Genomic DNA, 25,851 nt, shown 5'->3' on the forward strand with positions numbered 1-25,851 from the left:
AACCTAAAATACAATTATCACAATATCCCAGCTTGATGGAATTATTACTCTTAATTTACTGTTGTATTTATCAGATACTTCAATTTTTTTTTAATCAGAGTGTACGAATGTAATTATATATATGATTATCAATAGCATTTTTTTTAAAATTGAAATTATTTATCATCCAGTATAATTTGGTGCATGCATGCATGGTGTTAATTGAAGAGGAGTAATCAGTTTAATCATGTCTATTTATGGGAGCTACTGAAGGCGATTGATGTAATATATGTGTGTGTGTGTGTATGTATATATATATATATATATATATATTATACTATTAACGATAACAATTTATTATATTGACATATATATTTTTTGATGTCTCCAAAAATGATGTGAAAATGAAAATTTACTGACAAGATTTTTTGATAAGGAATTTAAATATACAATAATAATTTTAGTTTTTATAATTGTAAAAAAAAAAAAAAATAGAATTTGATGATTTGAAATAAATAAAAACAAATAGGACCACATTATAATAAAAATATTAAAGAATAAATTAAAATAAATATTAAATATTAGAAACTAATATTTAATTAATAGTGAGGAAAAATAAATCAATTATTGACTGCGATGTCAACCTACCTCAAAATTAATTAAATATTCATTTATGAGGATTAACTGACAAAATAATTTCTAGTTTAATTTGGAGACAGAAGTGACATCATCAATTTGTTGACTTCCAAATGAAGCAGGAAATGTCAACCATTGAATTAAACGTCAGTTAGTGTTGTTATTAGTTAGTCAAGCTTCACTCTATTTTTAAAATTTAATTTCCTGCAATGAAGTTGAAATTTCAAGCACACATTGAATCCAGCACTGACTTTCAAATAAGATAATTCAGAAAGTTGAAGGGAACTAACAGAGAGAAAATATTTTCTTTTAAATATGCATTTTGATGCTGTCAGCAGCTTTTTTCTTCACAGCAAAAGTTTTTCCTATGAGCTTTGCATGTCTGAAATTCTGAGAAAATTCTATACACAATGCAAATTCTATCCGAAAATATACACAATGCACCCATTTGCATCTGGAAAGAGCAAAAAACATTTCCTTGATCATCTGGACAAAAAAATTTATTAGGAGACCTGCCATGGGTGCCTTCTACCTGTAAATGTTTAAAAAGAACCTACAGAGACATGAGAGTGCGAACATCATCTATACTAACCTCCCTCCGGTCCTTGGCCTTCCCTTGAAAAGCTTTTCTTGCTAAGTTCCTCTTCTTCTCTTGTAGCACTAGTATCCTCTCCTCTATGCTGTTCTTGGCAATCAGTCTCACAACCTTCACTTCTTCCTTCTGCCCAATTCTGTGGACTCTGTCCATAGCCTGTTCCTCAACAGCCGGGTTCCACCATGGCTCTAACAAGTAGACTCTAGAGGCGGCCGTAAGATTTATGCCAGTGCCTGAAGCCTTAAGACTTGCCAGCAAAACAGTAGGTTCGCCTGGTTCAGAGTCACTAAAGTCTTTGATCACTTTAGCCCGTCTCGTTGCAGTCATTGAACCATCTAGGCGCAAAATCTTGAAACCAGCGACCTTTAGTGGCTCTTCGAGCAATAACAGCATCTTTCGGAATTGTGAAAATATGACTGATTTTGTATTTGGGTTTTCGTCTCTTGATGCAATGAGAAGTTTCAATAGAGCAGAGACCTTGGATGACTTCTGATTATGTGAAGAAATTCCTCTATTGTCAGCATCAGAAGATTCAGGAGGGGCTGTAAACAGGTCTGACTGAGATAGAGGATGACGGCAAAGGGGGCAGGAGGATTTGCTGCGCTCTATGGTTTTTAAAATGCAGGTTTGGCAAAAGATGTGAGCACAAGAAGTAATTACAGTGATACTTGGCGGAGAAAGACAAATTGGGCAATCAAAATCTTCACCATCTTGAAGCACGGCAACCAGTTTCTTTAATAACTCTGGGTTATTGGATACATCTGCTTGGAATCAGTTAATGAGTATCAGCATGTAATAACTTGGGAAATAATAGCAGAAAGGGTAAGGACATAGAAAAACACAGAAAAGAACTATTGGATGCCTGTGCTGTAGGGTAAAAAAAGAATATTTGGGGTCAGTCATCTAAAGAGGGTTTGTCTCAAGGGACACAGCATATTACATATATGGTAACATTCCTTATATATTGCGGATAACCATTTTTTCTTGGTAATCTTCAAGCAGAAAGTAAAAAAGAACACTAGCATACCACCAAATGCAACTCATATAAACTCAGGTGGAACCCATTATCTAAAAAATTTCAAGGATTGAAACAAGCAACTGAGTGTTTCAACATGAAAATGAACTTGAATTCACCTAGACAGAGTAGATAATCAAATGCATCCTCCACTTGAAACCTTGAAAAAGCTGACTTACATGTACATTTTTTGCAGTAAGTGACATATATATAATTAATCTAAGCAGGCGGCTACAGTTAAAATTGTGTTAAGAAAAAAGATTAAAAAGAAAAAAAAGTTGAATTTGTTCCTATACCTTCAATGTTTGTTGAAGACTTAAGATCTGGAGGGCACAATGCCATATCTGTGCAGATCTGGCGAAGGCGCAAAAGAATAGTCAGCACAGCTGAATAATTATGCATCAATCTACCCCCACTAATAAGACTTTGGACAAGCCCTTTGGCTTCTCTTTCCATGTGATCATATAGGTCACGCTCTTCTTCAGAAAGTTCAACATAACATGTCTCTACAGTTTTATGAGGCAACCCAATCAAGGCCTTGTCTTTTGTTCTCCGCAAAGAAATAGTTGCCATCAGAACCTAAAACAACAGTAAATTGCATCCAAATCAATGTAAAGAATAAACACCCATAAATTTACAATTGACATAACAACAAAGCATTACTAAGATAACTTCTTATTCTTGAAAAGTTTCCACAACCATTTGTGGAATCCATTTGCACCTATGCATAACTTTACTTAGATCTCTTCTTACTTGCTAAAACAATTCTGTGCTTCTGCATCCAAACATGCAAAATTGCTGTATACAAAGGCTGCATCCTTTTTGTCCTAGAAATATTTCTCTAAACTGGAGATAGAACATATAAACTTCAAAGCAATTCCAGCCCAGTGAAAAGATAAGAGCATAAGCAATAATTTTGAGTAGATACTCAATATTAGCTATACATTCTGAAATTTTCTACACAAGTCTCTTAACATTTCTCATTTGGTGAGCTCAAGAAATTAGAGTTTAAAAAACAGGTACTAATGTCAAAACAACTGATGTCTGAGTTCATGCAGACAGCTTTTTGTCAAAAGACCCTAGAACACAGATACCATGATAATAGATACACTATATGGTCTATTTGGCAGAACCTAGGCAGCTCTTAATCATTCATAGCTGAAGCTAGTCCGTTGAGTAGAGAGTTGTAATGTTGTTTCAGTTGAAGCTGAATCTAAGCAGGAGAATAGAGAAGCTCAAACAAACAAAAGCACAAAGTAAAGACAACACAAGTCAAATCAAAGTGATAGTTATGAAAGAATTTAATATCATTGAGGTAAGGTTGGAAGTATACAAAGAAAAAGAAAAAGTGACTCAAAAATTAGTACATCAACCATTCCGACAAACAAATATAGCATGAATGAATTACCCAACAAGAAAAACAAAGAATATATAAATTATAAAGAAAGAAAAAAAATCAATTGTAAAATGCATGCTTTGACATCGTTAACTATTCCATAAATGTTAAGGTCATGACTGATACTGTGATATTACCTGTAGGCGTGAGAGCGCCTTCTTATTGCCTTGATCAAGTGGACGTTGTATCAGTCTTCTCCAATAGCTTCTAATGGAAAACGGCTCAAATTGCAGAAAGGACATCAAAGAAAACAAATCAAAAGAGCCATTTTGGATGGGAGTTCCTGTAACAACCCACCTATGCCTAGCACTCAAATTAGCTACCGCTCGACTTTGTTGAGCATTTACATTCTTAATCATGTGTCCCTCATCCACTATGACTCGCCACCAGTTCACATTCTTTGCAGGGCCTTTCTCCGAAGGTTCCTCAATAGCCAGAGTACCATAAGTGGTCAACACTATATCATGCTGCTGGAGCTCTTCAACTTGTTGAGTCCTTTCCCCGTAGTACAAATATACCTTCAACCCACCCGGTACTGTATGTTCCTCTAGTTGTGTAACCCACGTTGAAATAACTGATGGAGAGCAGACAATTAAAGTTGTTTTTATCCCAGAACATTTAATGATTTTCTCTTTTGCTCTCTTAACTAGTTTATCATCCTCAGTTTCATTTTCTTTCTGGCCTTCACTGTCTTTCTTGATCACTACACTCCTCTTCCGCTTCCTTCTATCCGAAAGCTTATCATCATTTATATTTTCTACAGCTACATTCCTATCAGCAACTGACGAACCTACTCTGCGATATTTATCTAAAGCAATCAATGAAAGCAGAGTTAGAGTCTTACCCAATCCCATATCATCTGCAAAAATGCCACCACGCAGAGGTTCGGGCCGCATTTCTGTCCGGTAATTAGTCAACACATTGATAAATTCCCCATCTTCCTCCTCCCAAAAAGGCGGCAAATCATCAGAATTCTCCATACGAAACAACCACCCAAGTGCCTCTTTCTGGTGCTGAAAAAGTTGGGATTTTATCACCTGTTTTGGCGGCTCCATAGCTTCCATTTTCGCCTTTTTGCTCACATTCTCATCAACCAACTTGAAAATCTCATCCAAAGTTTTGACCTCTCTCCCCGTCATCTTCTCCTTCACCACCTCCGCCTCCGAAAGAGCGAAAGACGGGTCCGAAGGCAAAATCAAGACCAGCCCAGCTCGCTGAATGGATGATCTCACACTTGAGCACATCGCTAGTCTTACAAAAATGTGAATTTGACAAGGAATTTTGAACTTATTCCCACTATTCCGGGTATTGGGCACTATACCTTCAATAATTATCAAGTGCTTGTCCACCAAGGGGGCAAGTACCGCGGCCACGGACCGTTCGATATGACCGACCTGCTCGGTTCTTGTGTTGAGGACTTTGATCGCGTTCTTATCGTGAGGGTTTAATGGTTCCCGGATAAGACCCACCATTTCCCGACCATTGATTTGGCCAGAGTAGTACTGAAGACCGACTATGTTGGCGAGTACGAAGCCGATCATATAGGTTTCGCTGCAGGGTTGGGACGATTGGCGCGAGTTTTCCGAGTCTCCTTCCCATTGACGAGATGATGGATGATAGGCTACTGGGTCGAGCTCTTCTTCCATGGTGAAAACAAGAGAGGTATTTACGAGAGAGAGGCGTAATAGGGCTGTATATGTTTTGAGTTTGAAATGAAGATGGAAAGGCGCGTCGGGAAGGGGAGTCGAGAAAAACATGAGCTATATATATATATATATACATAAAAATAAAATAATATTATATAACAAAATAATATTTGTTTTTCTCTTTCGGTTTATTTTATCTTAATTCGTTAATAGATTCTTTTTTTCGGAAGCGAATATTTGGGCTTTCGAAGTCCAAAAAACAGCATTGCCACGGCCCATGGGTTATTATTATTATTAATTATTATTAATTATAGTAAAGTAGGAGAAAAAAATTGTTTTTTTTTTGGAGAATTTAATAATCTATCTAATTCAAATTAAGTATCTATAAAACCTTAATTTATAGTTAAATTAGAATTTAATTAGTTACTAATCCGACGCCCACCTGGCCTCTTAAAAATAATATAACAACGGCCTTCCCTTTTACTTGGAAAAAGGAAGAAGAAGAAGAAAAAAGAAAAGAGAAGCGGAGCGCGAGCTGCGAGGACTCTCGCAGGGAAATTCCATAAGAGGAACGAAGCGAAGAAGTCGTGAATTACGAAGGTCGTTGGTTCTTCCTCTTTAACTGAGAAGATGAACGGCGGCCCCTCCGGTTTCAGTGAGTATCCAATAATAATCTCGTCAATATGTACAAAGTCTACACAGATTCGTGTACTTTACACGTACGTGCATAGGGATTTATTGAATTTTTAGGAACGTTCGTGCGGTTTGTGCTTGCTTTGATTTGTTTATCTCTGTGTTTTTGATGGACATTTCTACGATTTCGCAGACAATGCCCCAGTTACGAAAATATTTGTCGTCGTGTGTGTTCTATTGACCATCCTTGCTGGGATCCAAGGTCGGTCTGCCAAGGTTGCCTTGTCGTATCAGGTAATTTATTCAATCTTCCTCTTGCTTCCTGGCGTATATATATATTCACTCTTGTGGTGGGTTTATTCTGGTAGAATTTTGATGCGTGATTACTTGTTTTGTGTAGTTTCGAGTTAGTTTTGGTGATATTCTGTTTGTAGTCGCTTGAATCGGAATCAATAATTTGTTTTAGTTGCTAATTGTAGCTTCGATCTCGGAGGGACTATTTTTGGCAATTCATAGAAATGGAAGTGATTTTATTGTTTTTCATCTGCGCCATGGTTTATTCTCCATATTCTTGAAATAGGGGTTAACAGGGTTTATAGTTGGAATTATTTTTCGCGTTTAATACTTCTGCATAATTCACTTATTCTGAAATTAAAGAAAAAATGATAGTTGTGTTGTGTTTCCCCTACTCGTTTTTATTACTTAGCAAATTTACAAACAAACTACAAAGGATGGGCCTTGTGATCTCATCCTCCTTCCCATTCTTATGGCAAGAGTGAGCTACTATTTTCTGAAGATCATTTTTCACTTGCTGTGACCATCAAGGGGGGCGTTACTCCATGACTAATGATAATGAGATTGACTTGGTAGTGTTTCCTTCTTACTTCTGATTGGAAACTTGGAGTTATGATTTTATTGGCAATCAACATTTTCATAGGTGTTTCTAGGTTGCCCTTGCCATTTTGGTGAAGTGATCACAAATCCTTTCAAGATACGATTGGAGCAAAGTGCACTTTTTTTTTACTGAATTCATTTGGAAATATATCATTAGTTCAGGCATGAGAGTGAAAATTTAATTCCAGAAGGAAAAATATTCAACTCCAAATGAATTCTCAGAGAAATTAAATAATACACTTCAAATTCTAACAAAATCTTGGAAGTCATTTGAAATTGAATTTCCTCCTCTTGCAGTTGAACCAAGCATATATCACCAAGTGAATTCTTAAAAAATAGTTCCTCTGTTCTGAACCCTTAAGAGCGTACAAAATAGGTGGCAGTTTTGTTGGAGTTCTTCCGGTAACAAAAGCATGAATTATCCCTGGAGTGTATAAAATAGGCAATTATTGATTTCTGGCAGCTCATTATAAGTTCCAGCAAAAACCTTGGGAACCAATATGAGAAAGACGGAAATGGTTAGAATTGGTTATAGGAGTGATGAGATAGTTTTGGCTGGGGTGTTGGGGTGTAAAGTTACTACCTTGCCAATCAAATACCTTGGACTTCCTATTGGAGCGAGATTCAAAGATACTAACACTTGAGACCCAATAGTGGAGATGTTTGAGAAGGGGCTCGCAGTGTGGAAGAGAAATTTTCTATCAAAAGGAGGTAGGCTTACCTTGATCAAGAGCACCTTAGTTAATTTACCAATATACTACATTTCTATCTTAACAATTCTGATTAGCATTGCTTCAAAACTTGAAATGATTTAATGTAGATTCCGGGTGATGAAGAGGGGAATATATTAGTGAAGTGGGAGGATATGAAGAAACCAGTATATGGGGGATGGCTCGGGTTAAGATCTATTCGGAGTTCATTGCGCTGCATGGTAAATGGCTATGGAGGTTTATTAGCGAGGAAGGGATATTATGGAGGAAGGTGTCGGAGGCTAGATAGGGTGACTGGGAGCGGGATGGGGGGGAAAAGAGGGAAGTATAAACCGTATGGGGTGAGTTTGTGGAAGAAAATTAGTGGGGGCAGCAGCAGATTTAAGGAGTGTATTGGGTGGCAGCTGGGTAATGGTGGGGGAATAAGGTTCTGGCAGGATGAGTGGTTAGGGGACTTCAAGCTGAAAGATAGGTTTCCAACGAATTTTGCTATTGCATGTGAGAGGGATATCTTGGTGGAGAAGGTATATGGGAATGGTGGAGGAGGCAGTGGGTGAAGTGTACAGGTTAAAAGAAATTTGAGGGATTGGGAAGTGGATGAATATTGCAATTTGCTCCTTTGTTTGGCTGATATTAAGTTAGGGGACCATAGGGATAGGAGGATTTGGAAGCTGGATAAGAAAAGGGGTTTTTCTGTGATATCTTACTACAACTACTTATCCAAGAGAGATGGAGACGCTGGTATGGCAGCATCTTTTAAGCAGATTTGGAGGGTCAAAGTTCCCTCCTAGAATGACTTTATTTGCTTGGGAACCTTCAAGATAAAGTATATTGACCATCGATATGCTGAGGAGAAGAGGCAACATTTTAGTTAATAGATGCTACATGTGCAAAGCTGATGAGAAATCTTGCGATCATATTTTACTTTGTTGCCCAGCTGTGTACAGCATTTGGACCATTGTTTTTGGGATTATGGGGATGAATTGGGTCATGGTGGGTAATGTAAGTAAAGAGTTGTGGGCGTGAGCAGACATATGTAAAAAGAAAAAAACATTTATTTTTATTTCCATTTACCATTTTTTGGGTTGTGTGGAAGTAAAGAAATGCTAGAGTTTTTGAGAGAATAGAAGCTGACTTTGTAAACAATAGGGATAAGATGGATTCGCACTTTTGGCTTTATTTTGTTGGGTCATAACATTTTAGATTAGGAATGTATTGGAATAGTCATTGATTACTTGTTTGATATGTAATCATTTTGTAGACGGATGATACTCTCTTGGTATCTATGTTCATAATAATACTCTTCTCTTTTATTTAAAAAAAAATTATAAGTTCTAGCAAAAACAGCAGAAAAGTTTCAGATTCCCATCTCTTTTTTGGTTAAATAATTGATGGAGAGCAACAGATACAAGTAACTTTACCAAAAAGGGAAAATCTAAAGGATAAAAAAATAGGCAGATGATGACGCAAATCACAATATAATTTTCTGCAACTAAACTGAGTTCTGTAACTGAGGGCAATATTGGCAATTGCTTGCCTCCTTGCATCCCTGTAGGTGAGCCTGAGGTTTGACTCTTACTGGCTGGATTTCTAAGAAATGAACACCATATTGTTATGACTGAAATATTGGAAGCCACTTGTAAATGAGCTGCATGATATGACAAATTATTTAATATAAAAAGAAATGAAGATGTGGAGTTGTCAGCTTTATCTTTTGTGATGCTTTTCTTCTAATAGTTATGCAATTTAAAAAGCCTCCTTGATTAGTGGCTCATGTGTATTTACTGGTTTTCGCTCTTTTAATGATAGGTTGGGGATCAGTCTTCCAAATTATTTTAGAAGTATGCTGGATTCCTTCATTTTTCTTATTAGCACGGCCTTTGGCCATGTTCTTCATGATTGGTTCCTAATAATCGTTATTATCTATTAGGTAGATAGTTTAGTTTCATTACTCCTTTTTTGGTTTCATTACTCTTTTTTTCTGTATCTTAAATTTGATTTTTATTGGCCCGTTGTGATATTTGACATAAGATAAGTTCAGATGCCATTTTCACTCCTCTTCCCTTTCTCATTTTGTTGGTCTAATTTTAAATACCACATTTCCTATTTTTATATTATTTGAGGGTATGTGCAGAGCTCCCATTGTGGAATGAAGGTATAATTTTTTTCTACTTATTTTTGATTCGTGTAATAATTTTTTCATAAAGTTGAGTCAATTGTTTTTCCTTATAGAAATGAATTGATTACCCTTATCATTTCGTGATGTGTGTCTCCAAAATTCTGTTGAGAGATGTGACATGCTCCTTTAAGATGAAGTCATGATCCATCTTTATCAATCGTTTTGCATCTCTTTTGCAGGATATTTTTGGGAAGCTTCGGCTTTGGAAGTTAGTTATGTCAGTTTTTGCTTTTTCATCCACGCCAGAACTGATGTTTGGACTTTATTTGTTATACTACTTCAGGGTGTTTGAGAGGCAGATAGGTTCCAACAAGTATTCGGTGAGTAATCATACGGTTTATGCTACTAGTAGATTTTAGTGTCGTCTCTTGTGTGATTGCCACTACGTAGAACTTGTCCCATGTTCTTTATGCCTAGTTTTAACTGATCTGGTGCTTCTGTAGCTCAACAAATTTTTTCCTGAAGCTTTTTTTCTTTCTTTTTCTTCGTCATGGTACTTCTGCATGAAAAATAAAGAAAAACTTTCTCTAGATAGTTCATGAAGGCTCTTTAAAAGGATAGTTGAATGGTTCTCCAGTCAGTAACAATTTCTTAGCATTTTTTATTGTTTCCCCAAGCAATTGGTCTCAGGAAAATCTTTAAAAACACACGAAACCCAGGAATTGTTTTTTGGAGCTTTTCTCTGTAGCTTAGAAGAAGAATGAATGCTTTAGTTCACAGCCATTTCTCTGGGAAGAAAAAAATGGCTGTTTGGGATTGTCCTCCGTTAATAATCTGAAGTCAAATGTGCAGATAGACCTTTTGAGATGTTTTTCGGCACAAAGCTGTCTTAGATTATGGAGGATAGCATGGGTTTAAGTTGTAACACAAATAATTCCTCTTTTGTTTGAGCTGCTAAAAAATCTAAATGCTGGAAAATCCATGAACATTTGAGGTTGTTGAGGTGCCTCACAAAGATAAAAGTGTCCCAAGATTATAGAAACAAACCAATCTGGAAGTTGAATGGATCGGGTATCTTCTCGGTAAAATCATTTTATTGGCATCTGAATACAGTGTCGAGAAATCATGATGACTTTTCTCCCAACCTGATTTGGAAGGTTAGAGCAACTCCTTAGGTGGCTTCTTCACTTAGGAAGTTATAAGGGAAAACATTTTTACTCTGGACAAGTTAATTAAGAGGAAAAAGATTTTAGTGAATGGGTGTTGGTTTATGGTTAATTAAGAAGGAAAGCACAATGCTACAGTATGATGCAACCACTTTCTTCTGTGGTGTCTGTATACTCATTGGATTTGGTTGTTGGTCTACGATTTCTTGGGAGTGGACTTGGTGATAGCTACTTCAACTAGGGAGGAATTTGTTTTTTGAAATAACAAGTAAGGAGGAATTATGGGCTTGGAGTAGCATCAAAGATGATAAGAGATTAAGGCTTATTCTTTTGGCTACCTTTTGGGTTATTTTGAAAAGAGAAATTTAAGAGCTTTTAAAGGAACAAAACCTAACTTTGATAGATTTAAGTTTTTATGGTTCAAGATTCTGAGTTTTTTGTTAAGGAGTCACCCGTTTTATAGTAGTGGGGATTTGGAGGATCTAATTGATTTATAAATATTTTTGTATACGGGTTTGCACCCTCTTGATTTTCATGAATATATTCTTACCTTTCTTCCAAAAAAAGAAAAGGCAAATGATTCCTCTTTGGAAGACAAGGTAACTTCCTATTTATTTCTCTTGGAAATAATCGTACAGTGAAGGAGTTTAAAATTCCAATTGACACCTATATGGAGGAGAGGTATACCTTTGATCATGGAGAGGATTTTGATTATCAATCCGAGAATTGGAAGAAAAAATTCTTAACAATTGATTCTATCTTCAACAAGTGGAGTCTAACATCTTCGATCAACTCTTATTTAAAAAACAAACATTTTCTTCAATCAACTCAGAGTGCTAGTTGCTTTTTCTAGGAATTTGTGCCTACAAGGGGGGTAAAAGAGCAATTTTTGAATTTCCTTGTGGATCTCTTGAGTGGTCTGCAACAGAGGAAATGGATAGGATTTTGACAAATTGGGGGCTTAATATATATATTTTTTTCAAATCAAGGATAGATGATTAAAACCTTTTGTTCAAAGGACACTCCTTTGTTGAAGGTTTTATGTAATAGATTGGATTTCTGTGTTATAAATAGTCATCCTTGGAAGGCACCCCTTTGTGTTCTTGCATATATATGGATGGCATCCTCTTGGTGCTCTTTTATTGATACATATAACCTTTAATAGTGACACTTATAAAAGGAGACAATGAGAACATGGATGACATCTCTTTGATGCCCTTTTATTGATACATATAACCTTTTTTTTAAAATAAAAAGTATGTATGTTTTCATTCACATGCACCAAGGCGGTGCAAATCCATGTATAAAAGAGTATTTACATATTAATCAAAGTATTAATAAGGTCTCCAAGGTCCTCAAAAGGATAAATAGGATGACCTTTAATAAAAAAACATAGGGTCTGGAATTAACCATCCTTAACCTTATCAAATTTGACATTTGTGTTCAGAAAAGCTCTCATGTTCCTTTCCTTTCGCACCACCCAAAAAGTAGCAAGGAGAATAAGGCTCACATGTCTCCTCTCACCTCCAATCCCTTTCCATGCCCAAACTTTTTTCCTCATTGCACCAACCATCACCCAATTAATACCAAAAAAAGCAAGGGTCCATAGTCTAAATGCAAATGGGAATCATAAGAGTAGATGATTACATGACTCCGCATCCTTTTTGCTTATATAACAACTATTCACCAAAATCCTACTCCTGATGATCAGCTTCTCCAAGGTTAAGATGCAACCTCTGGCAGCCTCCGAAGCAAAAAAAGGCAACTCTAGACGATGCATTAACCTTTCAAGTTTGCCTATAATGGAAACCTCTTCCACTAGTCTCTCTCTTAGTCAAATGGTTGTAAAAAGACCTTACAGAGAAAGATCCTTTAGTATTAAGTCTCCAGTATGGACTATCTCTACTTCCATTGATTCTGATTCTTGAAAGGAGAGAAGTAATGTTTCATACTCCCTAACTTCCCAATCATCAAGGTTTTTCATCACTTCCGCAGACCACTTCCCAAACCCACCCTGTAGTGTTGTTATAAAAATGCAACTTTAGACGATGCGTTAACCTTCCAAATTTGCCTATAAGGGAAGCCTCTTCCGGTAGTCTCTTTCTTAGTCAAATGGTTGTAAAAAGACCTTACAGAGAAAGATCTTTTAGTATTAAGGCTCTAGAGTGGATTATCTCTACTCCCATTGATCCTGACTCTTGAAAGGGAGATGAGTAATGTTTCATACTCCCTAATTTCCTAATCATCAAGTTTCGTTCATGACCTCCACAAACCACTCCCCAAACCTCTTAGTGTTGTTGTATGCATCCTGTATCAAGGCATCTTTATTACGAGCATTAGTGTATATTTGAGGAAACTGATCTTTGAGAGGACCCCCCTCCATCTAATTGTCATGCCATAGCCTGTATCTGTTCCCTGCACCAATCCTCCATCTAATGCAAGTGCGGAACTATCTTCTTCCCATGCATATTCTTTTCGATAATCCATTGTCATGAGTCTAGATGTTAGCCTAGTGAATCAACCTTTTTCCTCAGCTTCATATTTTGTCTCAAATACCCTCCACAGAGACTGCCATCTTTCTTCACAAATCTCCATAACCATTTCCTCTGAAGAGCCCTATTGACCTCCACCATAGATCTCAATCCCAGCCTGCCAAGATGAAAAGACTTCTTAACCTCGTCTGAAGCCACAAAGTAAATTTCCTCTTCTCCTTGGAATCACCCCATAAAAATTTACATTGTGGGACTCTAGTCTCTTAGCCACATTTAAGGGGATTGTCATGAGAGACATGTAGTAAATTGAGATATTGACCAAAGTGTTTTTAATGATAGTGAGTCTTTCCCCCCAGATAGAAAGTTTCTTTTCCAACCGATCAAACATTGTTCAAATGCTTGTTTGGCAGATTAACATTCTTACAACCAAGGATACTAGCTAATCTGTTAGCATCCCACCTATCCCCAAGTCTAACGAACTCTGACTTGGCAAGATTAATGTTGAGGTTCAATACAACTTGGAAGTTTAACAAAATGCATCTAATATTTAGCAAAACTCTCTCATTTGGATCACATAAAAGCAATGTGTCATCCGTTAAAATAGATCAGTAATCTCCTCTACACACTCCTTATCACTGACCTTTAATCTCATAATATTTCAAGTTCATGGACCCTCAAAATCATTCTGTTGAGAACCTCCATGACGATGATGAACAAAAACGGAGACAAAGGCTCTCCTTGTCTGAGACTTCTGGTAGCCCTGAAGAAAGACCCTATTTACAATAACAGCAAAGTAGTTGTAGAGATACAACATCTGATCCGCTTTCGCCATTTGTTTCCAAAATCCATCCTCATTAATATGTAATCCAGAAGTTCTCAATTCACATGGTCATAGGCTTTTTTCATGTCAAGTTTGGAAAGAACTCTCTCTAAATTCTTATGTTTCAGTTCATCCACAATTTCACTCGTAATTAAAGCCGCATCTAAAATCTTCTTACCTCCCAGAAAAGCATTATTACTGCTAAAACTTCATCAATAAGTTTATTTACGCTACCTACTAGATTGATGGATTTGAAATCCTTAATGCTCGTTGCCCTCGCATTCTTTGGGATAAGAATTAGAAAAGTAGAATTTAAACCATTAATGAACTGTCCTATTTAATGGAAATTATTAAAGAGTTCAATAATATCATCCTTTATCACATACCAAAACCTTTGAAGGAAACCTATGTTTGATCCGTCAGACACAGGAGCTTTATTCTTACTGCAGTGCATCAAGTTTTCATTAATCTCTTCCTTAAAAAACTTCTGTTCAAGAGTTGCATGACTGTGATCATCCAATGACGAAAAATCCAAGCCATTCAATTTGGTCTCCATAAAAAATCTTAAGAATAAAGTTGATTGAAGAAGGCTTAGGCCCCCTCCCCCAATTCTTCATTCCCTTTCACCACACCTCCATCAATCTCCAACTCTTCCACATAGTTAATTCTCCTCTGGTGATTAGCCACATCTCCATCTATCTCACCTTTATTCACCTGGCTCGTTTCTTTTTCTCCATGAGATTTCTTCCATCTGAATTCTGTTTGCCAGGTCAAAAAAGATAGAATTTCTATGGGCCTGATCAGCAGTAGACAAATAACTGTCCCCTTCTATCAAGGCTCTCTAATTCTTGATGTAAGGATTGACTAATAATTGACTCTCCCCTCCACTCTTCTTTGCACCACTTTTCAATTTCCTCAACCGCCCAAAGCTTTTTAGAGTCCTATAACTTGCCTTGCCCTCCACCATGATGCCATTCCACCAATCCTTGATTCTCTTCTGCAACCTTGTGACTTTAAGCCACTTATCCTCAAATTCGAAAAGAGAAGACTTCCCATTTGAGCATATAAGAATCCAAGCAGATTGGGAAATGATCAGGGATGGTTTGCTGTAACAGTCTCTGACTTAACCCAGAGCAGTCAAGTTGGCAATTTACCGATATAAGAAATCTAATCAATCCTGGAGCAAGCATGTTCTGATATCTAATTAGACCAAGTCCATTTGCCTACGACAAGAGGCAAATCCACTAAATCAAGTCTATCTAAAATCTCGCAGAACTCTTCAACACAAATCCTGGATTAGTTATGTTTTGTTCTTTCTATCCATGCAAAACTATGTTGAAATCACCCATCACCACCCATGGGACCTCCCATTTTCTTTTACATTCCTCCAAATCCTCCCACAAATTATCCCTCTCCTGCCCTCACCCCTGCCATTACCTTAGTGAACACCCATAGCCCCCCCATTCCCTCTATTCTCAAGTAAGCACGAAATTATATAGTCCCCAACAATGATGCCAACAGATTGAAGAGAATCCTTATTTCACTACAACCCCACCAGTAGCCTTATCATAGCTCCCCCATCCAATATCCCTAATTTTTCATATGCTGTGAGCTATTTTTGAAGAAGAAGAAGCTTACTTTAGTTTCCTAGGAGACAGATTACCTTGGGTTTCCATCTTGCCATGCACTCCTTATCACTAACATCTTCTTATGATCATTCATTCATCTCACATTATAAGAGATAATGCGCCCTATCATAACGACAAGTCTTTTCTCCCCCCTCTCCCTTCTTCGCTCCCTTATCATAGTTAATTGTGGATTGCAGCCTCTTAAATTCTTAGGACACGTCCACTCCCTGTTTTTATCTTTGTCATGGATAATGCTCGGTTACCCTCCCCTTTTTCCTTCTTTCTTCTTTCAATCTCCTTAAACAAATTCATGGCCTGCTTTTGAGGACCTTTACAACTTACCCTTAACAACTAGCTGATTTTTTATATAATTTGAAGGACCCATGTGGCAACATTCCTATCCCCTGGTCCTCCCCCGCTTTTGCTACTTGCTCCTTTAACAACTAACATGGTTTTCTGTAGCTCTAACCCTCTTCTTCCATTGGTAATTCCCTCTATCAGATTGACATCAAGTGGGATCACTGCCAATGGCTTGAACTTTGCCTACCTAGCCTTCCCAAACTATCCTGCCCGTACGCTTTATTCCACACTCCTCTCCTGACTACATAACCAATTCTCTCTCCTTCTCCTCCCCTTTCCTGCTACTCTCTTCCCTGCTTTTGTATCTATCATCCTCATCGGAGGACATCTCAAAATCCATCGTCGCTGCCCCCACCTATCAATGAGCGTCGTGTTTGCCACTTTTCTCAATTTCAACTTGAGCCCTTTCTGCTATCCATGGGCTATATGGGCTTCTATTCTCTTCCTTACCTATTTCCACTCGGTTCGATCCGCTTTCCTTTCTCAAATTGACTTGGTTTCTTCTCTTTTTGGGCTAAATCAATTTACTGAGCTTGATTTATTGAGAGCCACTTGAGGTCTTTCTCAGACCCACTTGTTGCATTTTGGTGAACTTAGAATTTCACTCGACCCAGTTTGAACTCAGAACTCCTCTTCCCCACCCGATGCTCCTCTCTCCTGCACTCATTGCCCACTTCAACATATCTCCTCACCTATCAAACCTCCAAAGTCACCTTTAGTTCCACCTGGCAACTTGGGTACTTCACTGTGCATGGGGTGATGGTTTGTATCACCGCCTGAATTTTCTCACCCTCATTCACTGTGCTTGGCCCTGTCTTTTCTGATTGTTTGTCTCTCTATGTTTAGGTGCCATAAACTTCCTCCCCATTATCTAGTGTTGCGTCACCATCATCCTTCACCACTCTCTGGTCTGTGGTCCATCTAGGATAAAAATGTGTCTATTTGCGTCCCCCTCTGCTCCGTGATAACCAAAAATTTTCTTCTTCTGTTCCCTCCCAAAACCAACTAGAGCTTGTGGTCTTTGCCGGAAAAATTATGCCCCCAAAATTTCTCCCCTTTTGTCCACTAAAGTTCCTGGAAAGCACCCAGGAGCGACTCAATTTCCTTCTCCCAAAAGGAGATAGGCTATCTGAACCATTTACGATTCTCACTCACCCTTATGCCTTCCCCCCTCTTCCTCGCAATTCCAACGATAAATGTCTTACGTTCAATGACTACGAGCTTTCTGGTTGCCAGAAGCACGATGCCTCCAAACGGCTCGTTGATGCCACGAGCAGAGAGGAGAAAAAAGCCGTTGTTTGTACAAGGGTTAATAGGCACGTCCGTACAGATTTTCTCCATACAGGGGCCAATAGCCATCATCCTCTCACTGCATTATCACTTTTCCCTTTTTATTAATACATATAACCTTTAATGGTGACAGTTACGAGAACTTGAGTCCAATAGATACCCAAACATATTTTTAGTTGTAAACAAGGCAATGTCTTCCTTTTTTTTATTTTATGAACTTTATTTTGAGATAGAAGCAAAGAATAAATTTAAACGGGGCAATGTGTTTCTTTATCTTTATAACAAATTAACAATCAGCTCATAGTTTTCTGTGACTAACTCTGTAGGAGTCAGTATTTCAGAAAATTTATTTTGAGAAGCCATGTTTTTAGTTATCTTTATGCCATTTTGTGCCTAGCTTGTAGTTTTATGCAACCGACTCTACAGGATTCTTCATTTCACTCTGTGAGTTGTGTATTATTTGAGAGTGTTTGTGTCTCTGTGTATTTAAAAAGATGTTTGAGAATTATATTCTTGTCTAGGTTTTTGTTTTTTGGTTACTTTCTTATTTGTTTATTTACTTATCATGTTTGTTAATCCCATTAATCAATAATGGGCCTTAGAAGTTGCTTTTTCGTTTTCTTCTGACTTCTAATTTTGAAGAGGAAAACTGATTTCTATGCTGATTCTGCAGGTCTTTATCTTGTTCTCAATAATAGTTTCAGTATTTCTTGAGGTTGGTGCCTTAGCATTTCTTAAAGGTATGAATCTTCACATAATCCTGTAAATGCTCTTCTTATAATTTATACTATTAGTTTCTACCATTTCTTTTTTCTGATTGGCACTTATTTTTAAATCTTTTGGTTTTCTGTCATATATGCTTTCCTGCTTTGCAGAAAGAGACAGACATCTTACCTGAAAATTTGCTACTAAACCATCTAGCATGGGAAGGTAGTTCAAGTCTTAGAAGGTGTTTGAGATTGTTGAAAGAAATATACTAAAGTAGTAGGGTGCTTTCAGTTTCTTAAAGCAGCTAAATTTTTATCTAAAATAAGCAATTACGTATGTGAATGAAGTATTGATTACAAAAACATAAAAATAAAATAAAAATTTTACATAGTTATTGTAGGTATTTTGTGGCTTACATTATTGTATATGTTAATTTGAAGACGACATCAAGTGAATAATTAATTAAAATTGTTAGGTAAAAAAGTAAGAAGTTAAAAAGTTAAGAATAATGTGTTTATTTTCGACTGTCATGAACCTTTTACATGTTTGAACAGCTGTTAAGGAAAAAATAGAAAGATTGAGAGATAGAACTAAGTAGAGAAGAGTTTAGCAGATGAAAAGGAGAAGAGTAAGATAACTGTTGACAGTGGTCTGGGTGGGGATAACATTCCTCTTCTGCATCGATGCCTACGGCAGTTTCTATTTCATTAGATTTTCCAGAATGAATACAGCTCAGCAGTACCTGGCTTTATAGCTTCTTCCTCCTTTGATTAAAAGAGATTTCGGCAACAGAAAGGCAGTAGAAGAAGTGCATGCAAAAATAACAGATGCAGGAGATAAGGAACTAACAAATACTTCAACTCATGCATAGTTAACCATTACTAATCCTCAATTATCTAACATTACCAAAAGTTGACAGCTGGGCCAATATGTGTCCTCCTGCTAATTCTTGGTGAGCTGCTATCAGGTCCTAACATTTCCATCCTCTTCCACATTAACCTTGTTCTCAAGTTTGTTCATCAAGCAGCACTAGAACTCAATTAACTTCTTTATCAAAAGGCATATTAAGGGACAATAGATATGGCAAAAAGCTAGGATATACTTGAAGGAAGAGAACATAAATGTATTACTCTTTAGTATATATTAAAGAGTGATTGATGTGATAGCATAAATGTATTACTTTTTGGCTTGATAGCCTCAAGTTTCATGAGCTTAAATTATCATCAAAAGTTGGGTACCTAGTTGAGTTTATAAAATAATTAAATAGCAGTCGAAATAGTCCTGATTAAGTAGGGCTATAAGGAAAAAGAAAATTTGGTAGAGCGGAACCATCCAGTAATGAACTAAGCTAAGGAACCAGGTCAATCCTGATTTGTTTCTAACCATTATTGCTAATATGGGTAGCATAAGACCGATTTCTTGGAAATTCAATTCAGAATTGAACCTTGCCTTATATATCATGGAAGCTAGGTTACATTGGTACGCATGGACAAACTTTTTAGGGCCTGTGTGAACTTGTTATTTTATTAAAAATCCAAAAAGAGTAGAGGACAGTTATAAGCAGACAGATAATGTTAGATTATGTGCCAGGTTAGTTATCAACAGGTGATCATATTTATCGTCTTCCATGGACGTCTATTTTGTCATTGGCAGCCATTGGAAGTGGCCACTTAACCTGCCTTTTGGCCTTAGCTATTTTGCCATGTGCAATATAGATGCTAGTCGTTATCTTTTAAATGCTCAATCTTGTGAGTTGTAAATTTGTTATTAGATTTGACTTTTTACAGCAGGAGGTGTTAAAATTTCAATATTTAATACTAATTTTTTGTGTGTATTTTCAGCAACTAGTTCAGTGCTAAAACTCTATGCTTATTACCTCTTGCAGATCCCATGAACGTACTCACCTCAGGACCATATGGCCTTGTATTTGCTTCATTTGTACCCTTCTATTTTGACATTCCTGTTTCAACAAGGTTTCGAGTATTCAATGTTCGTTTCTCTGATAAGTCTTTCATATATCTAGCTGGGCTTCAGGTGAAAAATAGTCAATAATTACTTCAGTGCTTCTCATCTATGTTATTTAGCCTTAGGAATGATCTTAGATTCTAACTTGCAGCTTCTTCTGTCATCGTGGAAAAGGTCATTCTTGCCAGGGGTATGTGGCATTCTTGCTGGTTCCTTATACCGCCTGAATGTGTTTAGCATCCGTAGGGCAAAGGTTATGTTCTAATCTACTTTCTATGCTGAAAATGCTTCTTTTGGAGTACAAATTATTCATTTGATAGCTTCAGAATATTTGTGACAGGATTTCCTTTCCTGAAGGAAAGTATTTCTATACTGAAGTAATAACTTAAATCTGGAACTTCATTTTAAAAAAAAAACTTAAATCTGGAACTTTCTCATTTGATATAGTCACTAAAAGTTTGACTAAGGTTCTACAACTACTAGATGAATTTTTCATGCATATGTTCATATGCTTATGGAGACTTCATTTGACTGATTGAGCTTATGGAGATTTCGTTTGAGTGATTGAGCCCAAGGAGACTTCGTTTGAGGGATTGAGTCTGAATTCCATAGTGTTGCTGAGGAAGTCCATTTCTTTGGTGAACCACTTCAAGAGACTAATACATTATCTATTTTTTTTGGTAATAACTAGAACATCTTAAAGTAGGTTGTGATCATTTATGAGTCATCTGACTTGTTAAAAATATATGTCCTTGTCCTTTGTTTGATATGTTATTTATTGCTTGAATTTGTCTAGTGTTTTATTTCAAAAAAAAAAAAAATTTAGTGTTTATATGTAACCAATTAGTGTTTACAATGTAAGAGTTGGAATTAGTGTTTTCATTTGTGGTGGTGTGAATACAGTAGGCTGTCTGTAAATCCCGCTCTCCTCTCTCCTCTACTGTGCGACGATCCCAAAACCCAGCCATTAACCTTAACTCTGTTGCTCCTTGACCTCTTCTCTTTGAAAGCACAAGGACTAGGGTTTCGCGTCTCATGTCCGGTTGGCCAGATGGCCTTCCAACACTCGGTGATTGATGTCTTCAGACCTAAATGGAACATATTTTCTCATCGATATGAAATCCTTTGACGTGATAAGGAACGACAAACACCTCGACGGCCTCAGGCTATGCGAAAATGATAGAGGTGTTAGGGTCACAATCTCAATGAACAGAAATGAGGTAAACTGGCTCATTGACTCAGTGATTTTTACTGGTTCAAGTGGGGGCCACTTGGGGGAAGAAGCTTATGGGAGTTACTTGTACTCTATATCTGACACTTTGTTGATACTGGAGTGGAAGATTTTTGGTGCTGTTGGAGCAAAACGGAAAAGCTTTCAAATGCCTGTTCATCCCAGTAGGTTATCAGGCAGGAGGTTGGTGGAGACTTATGAAAGCAGTGTTTGAACTATCCGACACCCCTCTGGTCTATCCAGAAAAAAGAGGCACGTACTTGAATGCCCCGATCTCCCCTGACTTAGTCTTCTTACCGAAGAGAAAAACAGTGCTCTGCTATCCTTATTGTAAGCAAGACTTCTGCATAGAAGTGATGGCTGACAAAACAAAATCCTTTACAGAAATTTTGCAAACAGAGAAAGCTGATCTTGGCTGGGCGGAGAAGACAAAACCCGACCTGGTTTCTACCCGATTGACTCAATTTGAAAATCAAAAAGTCAAGGGGGGCGGGAAACCAAACCTTAAAGCCCACTGTTATAGGCCTGGACCCAGAGTCCTCCTAGAAACCCAAATATACCACAGAAGAGAAAGGAAAATGGGTTGAGGATTCTGGACCAAACAAGGAAAACAGAAAAAAAAAACGAAGCCCAAATGTATTATGGTTGTGGAGGCCCAAAGAGAGGACATCTCCAAAAAAGCTTCCCAAGCCTGGTCCTGATGTGAGTAATGGAGATGGGTCGGAGTCGGGTCCATCTTCACCCACGAAAGAAATTCCCTTCCCATTTAAATCAATATGGAAAACTAATGCTCCCCCCAGGATTGCTTTCTTTACGTGGAAAGCGATAAGGAAAAAATTCTGACTTTGGATAATTTGATGAAAAGAGGCAGAACTTTGGTCAACCGGTGTTTACTCTGCAAATGCAATGCTGAGAGCTGTAACCACATCCTTTTATGGTGCCCTTTCTCTACAAACTTATGGTCTATGATTTACAGCTTGATGGGTATTAATTGGGTAAGACACCATTAATTGTCTTCAAAGTGATTTACCCATTTATTATTTATCTGCTCTTAGCATACCGGTGAAGGTTGCAAAAAGACTAGAGTCTATTCGGTGCCCTTTTTTATGGGGTGATGACGTGGACAAAAGGAGATTTCTCTTAGTCAAATGGGATGAGGTGAAAAAACCAGCATCCAGTGGTGGCCTGGGCATTAAGTCTCTTGTGGAGATGAATGCCTCTCTACAAGGAAAATGGCTTTGGTGGTTCTTTAATGAGGATGTTGGGATTTGGAGGAAAATCATTGCTGCCAGATGGGGAGATGCAAATCGGGAGCTATTAGTTGGGAGACTCAACCGTCTGCATGGTTATGGTTTATGGAGGAAAATTCTGATGGGGTGGGATAACTTTAAAGACTGTACTCAGTGGTGTGTGGGTAAAAGGAACTGCATAAATTTCTGGGAAGATGTTTGGATTGATAACTTGAGACTCATGGAGACTTTCCCAAGTATTATGCTATTGCTCGGTCCAAGAGTATCAAAATTGATGAGGCTTATAAGACAATTAATGGTTTGGTCAGCTGGCAGGTTAATGTATGCAGAAATTTAAATGATTGGGAGGTGCATGAATATGAGTCCTTGCTGCAATGACTGGAGCTACAGCAGATTACTACATGCAATGACAGGTTTTTGTGGAAACTGAGCAAGAACCATGAATTTTCTGTAAAGTCATTCTATTCTCATATTATGAGTTCTGATACGTGCAGAAATGGTGACTTTCCGGCCTCATAAATATGGATAAATATTGTCCCCTCCCTAGAATAGCTTTATTTGCGTGGGAAGCTTGTAGGGAAAACATCTTGACTATCAACAAGTTAAGGAAAAGGGGCATGTGCTTGGTCAACAGGTGCTACTTATGTATGGGGAATGTGGAATCTTGTAATCATATTTTGCTTAGATGTCCTATTGCCTATAGTCTTTGGTGTTTGCTTTATGGTTTAATGGGCATTAACTGGGTCATGGCGGAATCGGTTAGGGAAGAGGTTTGGGCTTGGAAAGGGCTGTGCAAAAGTAGTGGGAACTTTGTAAAGATTATTCCTCTGTCCATATTTTGGGTCTTATGGAAGGAAAGTAATAGTAGAGTTTTTGATGGCAAAGGGGTTGAGAATAATAAAATTAAAGATAGATGGTTGTAATATTTTGGTTTATTTTGTTAGGTCATGACATTATTAGAATGAATGATTTTGGGCATGTCATTGATACGTTAACGCACTTGTAAATGTTTTGTATACGGGTGGTGTCCCCTTTGGCACCTTGTTAAAAATATTTTTAACATTTTTTTAGCTGAAAAAAGAAATTTGGGTAATGGCGGGTTCTATTTATAATGAGCTTTTGGCATGAGAAGGTTTATCATCTTAATAACAAAGCTGCTAGTCTTATTCCCCTTACTATTTTCTGGATTTTATAAAAAGAATAAAACAATCGTGCTTTTGAGGGTATAGAAAATATTCTTGTAAATATTAAAAATAGATGGTTACACTATTTTGGCTCCATTCTTTTGAATCGTAATTTATTATCCTTAGAAGATATTGGAGCGGTTGTTGATTTGCTCATTGATATATAAAATTCTTTTGTAAATGGGTAGGTACTACCTTGGTACCTTTCTAATATTATTCTAACTTTTATTTTTAGAAAAAAAAAACAACAATGTAAGAGTTGGAATAATTGATAATCATGCGGAGTCTGTTGTTTAATTACAGTTTCCCGAGTTTGTTGCTTCATTTTTTTCACGGCTATCTTTACCATCTATGGGGAGTCGACCTGCGTCATCAACTAGGAATGTTGTAGGAAGTGCACCATCCTACACTGGTCACCAAGCAGAGGCAAGTATCTTTTTGCCCTTTTCCTGAATGTTCATTCTGTTGCATAAACATTTTTCAATATCATATCATTTGGCATGTACGACTGTGCATGTCCTTCATAATAATGTATTTTCACCATCAGTCATTAGCAATCTGTATCTTGAAACAATTTATTTTCTACCATTGCACATGGGTTTTTACATCCCATTGGTGCATGTAATTAATACATTTCACACTTTTTATTTAAAAGGACAAAATTTACTTTCTACCAGAAATTATACTTATTGAATAGTTTTAAATACTGAGCTGAATCCATTCTCAATCAAAGTTCAGAAAGAACATAAGAAAAGGTTATGCATGCTTCCGTTTATTCTTCCAGGAGCGGATTATTTTGGTTTTGGCATATGTCTTGAACATAATAATCTCATTATACATGTGAAGAATATGCTAGTAATTAAAGAAAAGCAGAATGGTTATTGAATAAGAATTGAACCAAACAGGCCATATACTTTTATCACGAATGTAATCAAAGGTTTTTATGTGAATATGGTTCTATTGTGCTTACAACTCTTGTTCATTCTCTTCATCAGTTTCAGAGAACCTACCCTGTACCAATACCTTCAACCACAGAGCCAGCAGAGGACTCTATTGCTACGCTGGTCTCCATGGGCTTTGACAGGAATTCAGCAAGGCAGGCTCTCGTGCAGGCTAGAAATGATGTCAATGCAGCTACAAACATCCTTCTTGAAGCACAATCACACTGATATGCGGGGAGCATTTCTGTCGAAAATCCAAAAACAGGGTGCAGCCTGTAGCACGGAAGGATAATCTCATGACAAGACCGAGATGTTGAAAAACCAAATTGGTTTGCCTTAACCATTATATGGCACTTGTGCTATCATTTTGAAGAACTGCTCTTTCTTTGCAGCTGTTTATTTCAATTGTAGGTGCCAAGAAGCCAACTAAGATTAGTGTTCATAGGAACCTGAACATAAGGTTAGGAGCTTGTATGTCTACGCTACTAGAAAACCTTCGTGTCTCTGAAGATTGGAGATTAGTTTCTTGGTGCTAATGGTGCTTAAGCTTATTGCCCAACATACATGCATGCTGGCTGTTTTTAAGGTTATAGGCCGCCTCTAACTGCTGAGAAGTCTGTAAATGGATCTGATAATACCTTGTTTCCTACATGCAAGCTCTCCAATGATCGAGTCTCTTGCATTCCCCTCATGGGCTTCTTCCTTTCTCTCTTTTGTCACCTTATCTTCTATGTGAAAAACTCTACTTACAGGGATTACATACCGTCAATCTCCTTTTTGACATTTTGACATTCAATTACAAGGATTTTAGGTGTTTTTTAGATTACTATTTTCTGTGGAAACATTTACTTGCCATCTATCTTAGGGGATTTCTCATTGGAGAAGACATAATTTTATTGCTAGATTTACTATTTTGATGCTGGGAGAAAAAGATGCTTGGTGACTGATGCGGAGTTTCAAATCTGGCAAACAATTTGGCAAACCGGTTAGGCTATGTTCGGGAGGGGTGATCAAGTGAAATGAAAAATTTGAGAGTTAAATGGTTATATGAGAGAAGAGAAATTTGGAGAAATCAGATGAAACGGACATGGGTAAATAAATCTAAATACTTTATGTTTTTTTTTTTTCATGACATTTGCAGGGGATTGTACGTTATCTTCTTAAACTCAAAGTCACAATCGTAATGCACGTAA

The 25,851-nt window shown here is 37.3% G+C and overlaps 2 protein-coding genes across 3 annotated transcripts; one reads left to right on the forward strand and one right to left on the reverse strand.

Annotated features, from left to right (window-relative positions):
* Positions 1-901: 901 nt before the first annotated feature.
* Positions 902-5,370, reverse strand: LOC110811286 (DNA/RNA helicase protein). The gene is made up of 3 exons (XM_022037723.2): positions 3,759-5,370; positions 2,522-2,804; positions 902-1,971 (listed from the first exon to the last, which is right to left on the reverse strand). Exons 1-3 carry the CDS (start codon positions 5,265-5,267, stop codon positions 1,169-1,171), a joined length of 2,595 nt encoding a protein of 864 aa, XP_021893415.1. The 5' UTR covers positions 5,268-5,370; the 3' UTR covers positions 902-1,168.
* Positions 5,371-5,740: 370 nt separating this feature from the next.
* LOC110811238 (Ubiquitin-associated (UBA) protein) lies at positions 5,741-25,479 on the forward strand. Of its 2 annotated transcripts, none has more exons than XM_088208782.1 (8): positions 5,741-5,922; positions 6,094-6,194; positions 9,863-10,003; positions 18,053-18,119; positions 19,973-20,121; positions 20,204-20,305; positions 24,021-24,143; positions 24,713-25,479. In XM_088208782.1, exons 1-8 carry the CDS (start codon positions 5,898-5,900, stop codon positions 24,884-24,886), a joined length of 882 nt encoding a protein of 293 aa, XP_088064908.1. In that variant the 5' UTR covers positions 5,741-5,897; the 3' UTR covers positions 24,887-25,479. The 2 variants fall into 2 exon arrangements, with proteins under 2 accessions (XP_088064908.1, XP_088064909.1); XM_088208783.1 differs by having other exon boundaries at positions 5,743-5,986.
* Positions 25,480-25,851: the final 372 nt, after the last annotated feature.

The sequence above is a fragment of the Carica papaya genome, chromosome 8 (genome assembly GCF_054855325.1).
Source record: "Carica papaya isolate Zhongbai chromosome 8, ASM5485532v1, whole genome shotgun sequence".
NCBI classification, from domain to species: Eukaryota; Viridiplantae; Streptophyta; class Magnoliopsida; order Brassicales; family Caricaceae; genus Carica; species Carica papaya.